We start from the raw sequence: 6556 nt of genomic DNA, 5'->3' as shown, positions 1-6556 counted from the left end.
AAGGCTGAGTGCCCAAGATTTGATGTTTTCGAACTGAGTTGTTGGAGAAGACTCTTGAGAGTCCCTGGGACTGCAGGGCAACCAAATCAGTCAATCCTAAAGGAAATCAGTCCTGCATATTCACTGGAAGGACTGATGCTGAAGCTGAAGCTCCAATACTTTGGCCACCTGATTTGAAGAGCCGCCTCACTGGAATAGACCCTGACGCTGGGAAAGGCTGAAGGCAGGAGGAGAAGGGAATGACGGAGGATGAGATGGCATTACTGACTCAATGGACATGAGTTTGAGCAAGATCCAGGAGATGGTCAAGGACAGGAAAGCCTGGTGTGCTGCAGTCCATGGGGTCACAAAGCGTCAGACGTGACTGAGCAACTGAAGAACAGAAAAAACTTTCAGCAAACAAACAGAATATGCTTGACTTGAGGATACCCTTAATTATCATGTAGATGCTTTGATAAAAAGCATTTACAAAACAAAAAACAAAAACAAGAAAAATAAAGAAAGTACATACTTTGGAAAGGAAGAGATAAAGCTGCTTTCCTTCACACATAATTGTCAACATGAACAACCCCAAAGAACTTACAAAATGCTACTAGAACTACAAGAAAGATTAATAAGGTCACAGGACACAAGGACAGTATATACATATCAATTACACTTCTGCACACTAACAACAAACAACTGGAAAGTGAAACTAAACAAAAATACTTATAAACCTAGTAAAATATACACCAGCTTTCAAATGATGAAAATTAAAGAAAAACACTGATGAAAGAAATCAAATATTTAGGTTAATGGCATGATAAACTGAGTTCATGGATTGGAAGACTCCTCATTTAGGTAACAATTCTTTCCAAACTGATCTATAAATTTAACCCAAGCCCAATCATAATTCCAGCAGGTGTTTGGTAGCAACTAACTGCTTCTAACTTTTACAGAAAAGCAAAAGAACTAGAATAGCCCAAAGAATGTTGAAAGAGTAGTTAGAATCACACTACCTGATTTCAAGATTAACTTAAAAGCAACAAGAATCAAACTAGGGTAATTTACGCAAAACTATGGACACAAATAACAGAAGAACAGAGTTAAGAAAAACAAAGATGGTAAACAGGCTTTTGCTAAAAGTGCCAAAGCAGATCAATATAGAAAGAACAATCACTTCTACTCTTTGAAAGCCATCAGTATGAGAATGAAAATACAAGCCACAGACTTGAAGGAAATATTTGCTGGTGGGAATAAAACCTGGTATGACCATCTTGGAGATAAATTTGAAAATTTCTTGTAAGTCAAATGTACATTTACCATATGATTTAGCAATCCCAATGCAAGATATTTAGGTACATAAAATAAGTTATAGACACACAAGAAAACTTTATAGGAACACTAACAGCTACTTCATTTCCAAAATGTGGAAATGACCCTCAGCTGTTGGAGACAAGCTGTGGAGCAATGGAATCCAAGCAATGGAATACCATGTAATGATAAAAAGGAAGAAACTACTAACAGACACCATAATATGAATGAATCTTGAATTATACTAATTCACTGAGTAAGAGAAGCCACACTCTGAAGGCTATATGCTGAATGATTCCATTTACAGGACATTCTGGAAAGGCAAAACTGGGAAAAAAGCCCAGGGATTCTCCAGAATGCAGATGGCATAACTTTTTAAGGTGACAAAAGTTCTTTAGTGGTTACACAACTACATGGTTTGTCAAGGTTCACTGAACCACACACTACAAAGTATGAATTTTATGTAAATTAAATCAACTAAAGAAAAACGACAGAAATATAGGAAAAATAATATGGAGAAAAAAGAAGACAACAGGAAATTAACTCATGTCTTTAAAATGGAGAAGCCTCTAAATAAATGTAACAAAAAGGACATTCAAAGATACAATAAGAATTTCCTTAAAGAAATAAATCTGTATCTTCAGAAAAACCCACTATTTTCTAGAAGAATAAAAAGTGATGAAAGATTTAAAGTCAGACATATTTGGTTAATTTTAAAGATAAATAAACTCTTCAGACACTCAGGCAGAAGCTGCTGTGTATGAGACGTGTTAAAAGGAAATGGCTACCAGAGCAGGGGAAGACAGAACATAATCCATAGAAATACCTCAAGTCCTGAAAGAAATGGGTATGCTATTATACCAGTCCACATTGTTTCTCAAGAAAGCAAGAGGCATTTTTAAATATGAAAAAAATTCAGGGATTTCAACATCCATGAATTCTTTTTGGAAAAAATCTATTAGATGACCCAATTTGGTCAATTATGAGATGACACATAAAAAAAGAAACAGAACTTAGAGAAGCTATGGTTTTAAAAAGAAAAAAAAAGAATGCTCTGAACTATGAATCCACTTAACAGTAGAACAGTGGTTTTCCATCAGAATCACTGGAGAGAATATTAAACCACAATGCTGGGACCCAGTCAGCATTTCCAGTTAAGTGTAGTCCAGGATATACTTTAAGAATGACTGGTTTAAAGATTAAACAACTGAGGGAATTATGGTTATAAAATGAAACAGTCATAAAAAATAATACAAAGAAATTCTAGTTAAAGTTGGCAAAATGAATACATCAATTACTTTAGAAACACCAATAAAATGAAAAATAAAAGATTTTTAACAGAAGGAATAAAATTAAAAGGAAAACAAATTAAAAAACCAGAAGAATACTGAGTTAACAGGTTAGAAAGTAAAGGAAAAAAGTTAAGCAATAAAATTTGTACAGGATCATCAAACAGATCAGGAATAGGTGGTACCACGTACCTCCATAAGAGAGGTTGAAGGTAGAGGTGAAAATTAAATGATTAGTTTAATTCATTTTTTAAAGTTCAGTTAAGACCCTTAGATTTCATTTCATTTCTTATACCGGCCAACTGAAGAGGATAAGGCAGGATTTTTCACCTATGGCACTATTGACATCTGGGGCCAAATAAGTCTTTGCTGTTGAGGACTATCCTATATATTGTAAAACATTTAGCAGTATTCCTGGCTTCTACCCACTTGATGCTATTAGCACCTTATCCCAAGTTGTGACAATGAAAAGTATCCACAGGCACTGTCCAATGTTCCCTGGGGGACAACTGAGAACCACTGCTCTAGAAACATCTCTTGAGAGAACTCTTTCAGAACCTCTCCTGATGAAGAAGAATTTAACACTCAGCAATTCCTTTACTTTTACATTCTTCTGTTAAATTCAGAAAAAATTAATTCTGTTTAAAAATATATGTTCAGCACGCTACCACTCCTTAAATAATATTTCTGTTTATTCATTCATGTGTATGCATGCATTGAGAGAGAAGAAATGTAGTGGGATTTTGTTGGTGATATTTACATTTTGTACTCTGCACTGCTTGGCTATTTATAGCAACTATGAATCATTTCTACAAAATCAAGTCATTGTACTAAAAAATATAAATCTAGCAAGAGACTGCACAAAATAAGCAGGTAGGAATCACAAGCTTCTTCTCAATTACTTAACATTTGGGCAAAAAACTGATAGTTGTTCTATACAAAATACAGTGATTCAAAAAGTCAACGCTACTCACTAGCATCATCTTTAGACTGAGGTGGGGAAAGCACCTGAGTAAGCATCAATTGCTGGTGGTGCTGTAGTTGCAGGATTAGGTGGCAGGTCCACCTGTGTTTATAAAAATGCTTAATCACCAATCAGATAGATAGCCATGCTTGAACCAAGGATTACCATCAATCTAATTCTAGACCACTCAACAGCAAAAACACAAAACAAAAAACCCCACAAAATGAAATAAAAAAAATTAAACACTCCAATCTCTGTGATACACAGTATCACAAGTAATTTTTTACACTTTTTTCCATAGTTCAGACATTTTCTACCATTTTCCTAAACAAACAAAAAACTCTTTGTAAAAACTGATTAAGTCTAAAGAAACTTGAGCAAACAAAGAATGAGGTTCATTTTCATTCTGGCTTAACTGATCTAAGTTAATGACCTGAATACTTTTGAATACTTGACTAAATTTCAATATGTCAAAACCTCTAAATAAATGAGCATATCTGTTAAGACCATGGGAGAAAGGGATTTGTAAAATACAAGGCATATTCTAATTGCTACTGAACTGCACTAAAATTGAACAATTCAGAAATAGAGACAGAGACACCAAGAAAGAAAGGGGAAAAAACAACCAGAATTGCCTAGAACCATGATGAGCAGCCTTAGACACCTAGCCTCTCTAACCACCAGAGACCTAATTACTGGAAGGTAAGAAAGTGTCTCCTTGTTACCATCTTTCCAATGCACCTTCATATTAACAGTAACTAAAAGGCTCTGTCTATAGAACTGTGACTAAGTGGAGAACTAAGTTGTAAAAATTTTAATACGAATGTAATTTTTCCCACATTGTTCACTAAAACGATTTAAAACACACGTTTTTATTAATCCCCCAAATCTTTTTTTAACCATAACCATCCTCGAGGCAAAAAAGACTGCTCATCACAGGTCTACAAATTGAAAACAAAATGCAAAACATGTATCCCTACTATATAAAGAACATGCCCATTTGCTAACTGGACAAAATCTGACTTTACAAACAGAATTACACAACATCACACCCCCCTCAATTAAAACAATTCTATAATAATCATTTTGCAATACATTAAGTTTATTACCCTAAATATGCCTCTTATAAGATACTCAATGGTTTCAAGTAGATTCTCTACTTTCATAATGAGATAAAAATATACCAGCTTTGAAAGAAAGAAAAATATACCAGTTTTCTACGCCCAGCTACAAGAAAAAAAAAATTTTTGTGGGTGTGTGTGTAAAATCAAGACAATGACCTGGGTTGGAGTAACCTCTATGTAGTATTTTACTAAAATTTAACATTCATATTTCAAGCCACATTGAAAAGTTTTTAAAAAGAGATGCAAAAACAACAGAAATGTTACCTAATGTATATAATGGAGTCATCTGGTAAGTCAGACAAGGAATTGTTAAAAACAGAATTTAGAAATCATGGGTTAAAGAACTAAGATTTGAACTCAAATATCTCGCCCCATATTACAAATACCTTTAACTGTAAAGTCAATTTTTGTTTATTGGGGGACGGGGGAGTGTTTATATCAAACTCAAATTTATTTGTACCACCTGAATCAAAAAATCCTGCCACCATAATGAAGAATGGTTTCACTCTAACAACGCTATCAAACTGCAACGTACACCAAATTAAAAGTGAGATGTCGAATTACACAAGCATCTTTCTGTCAAAAAAAAACAGGTATCTGATAACACAGAACTGACCAGCTTTTTCAAACACATATTTGAGAAATACATAATTTTCTCATATCATTAAGCTCGAGGACTCACTCGCAGAGTTCGGACTATTTAAAAAGGATGTAACTATATCAGTATGACTGCGGGGCTGCCCCACATATCCGTCATTTAACTGCAGTCTGCGCGACAGAACAAAGAGGCCTCCGGGGATGACAGTGCTGCAGTCTGAGGTCGCTGGGAGGAGATGACGAGAAGAGATGGGGTACTCCACAAAACGAAGCGGCCTAAGACCTTTGTAGAAAGGGCCCAGGCAGACATAAGACATAAAGGACAAAAAGGGGCCTGGAAGAATAGGCAATAGCCTTCATGAAAAGCGGGTTGGGGAGGAAAAACTGCTAGCTCTCAGCTTGGAATCTCCCATCCGGGTCACTCACTCATGTCCACTGCTCCTCGTGGCTACCCGGGTCTGCTCTTCCAAAGACTCAGGGCCGCGAAGCTGTGTCGGAATGGCCAAAGGAGATAGGGAGGAAACGGGAAAAGAAAGGCCTCCCTGTTGGGTGGGGTAACACGGTCCCGCCGGGCCTCAGCCAGGCCTGCTCGGGGCCTTTTCTCTCATCTCTCACGCTAGCCCCCTCAGGCCGCTAACAACCAACTTACCCAGCTCGCCATGGAGCACAGCCCCAAGACGCTCCCCATCTCCACAACGTCGCAGGAGCAGCGTATGCCAACAAGATGGAGACAGCACCTTCTCTCGCCTTTCCCCGCTTATTTACTAACTACAACCCACTTCCGGCGCAGAGCCCACCCCGCCCCTCCGCCTGCGTCACTTCCTTCGCGGCCTGGAAGGGGAGGGCATTTTGCTGGGTTCCGCACCCGCGGCCCTGAATTTCTAGCCTGTGTCGTTCCGCGATAGCTCTTCTAATTCAGGTGGCAAAAAGCGTCTTGTTTTTCCACTTTCGCATCTTTTTTTCCCCCACTTATGTTCCCTATTTACTCCTGAAGCCCACTTATTTCTACTCATTTGGGTGCTTCCAATTCTATCACTGTTTGCGGTTGTAACATGTTAATGACTTGTCCTGTTAAGATGTTACAAGAAGTTTGCACATTTAAAATGTGTAAATTAGTTAGATAAAACTTACTAATAACAACGCAAACATGTTATTGATTTTATTGAATGTCACGAGCTGTCGAGGAGACATTTATCACCCAATAAGCTATAAACATCTTTTAAATTATTTTGACCTACAAAAAAGGTAAAGTGAAAAACGTTATAACCGTGAACTTTCCTGTCTTCAAG

The 6556-nt window shown here is 37.1% G+C and overlaps 1 protein-coding gene across 1 annotated transcript in view; it reads right to left on the bottom strand.

The window, feature by feature from the left end:
* The window catches only part of SERINC1 (serine incorporator 1), a 31270-nt gene extending 25205 nt beyond the window's left edge, over nt 1-6065 (bottom strand). The window contains exon 1 of the mRNA XM_010861786.1: nt 5917-6065. Coding sequence (XP_010860088.1) covers nt 5917-5955 — 39 coding nt within the window. The 5' untranslated portion in view covers nt 5956-6065. The remainder of the gene's footprint in view (nt 1-5916) is intronic.
* Nucleotides 6066-6556: the final 491 nt, after the last annotated feature.

This window comes from Bison bison, unplaced genomic scaffold (assembly GCF_000754665.1).
Source record: "Bison bison bison isolate TAMUID 2011002044 unplaced genomic scaffold, Bison_UMD1.0 scf7180017864473, whole genome shotgun sequence".
Taxonomy (NCBI): Eukaryota; Metazoa; Chordata; class Mammalia; order Artiodactyla; family Bovidae; genus Bison; species Bison bison.
The sequence above is the reverse complement of the archived record's forward strand: the minus strand, read 5'-3'. Positions and strand labels throughout refer to the sequence as shown.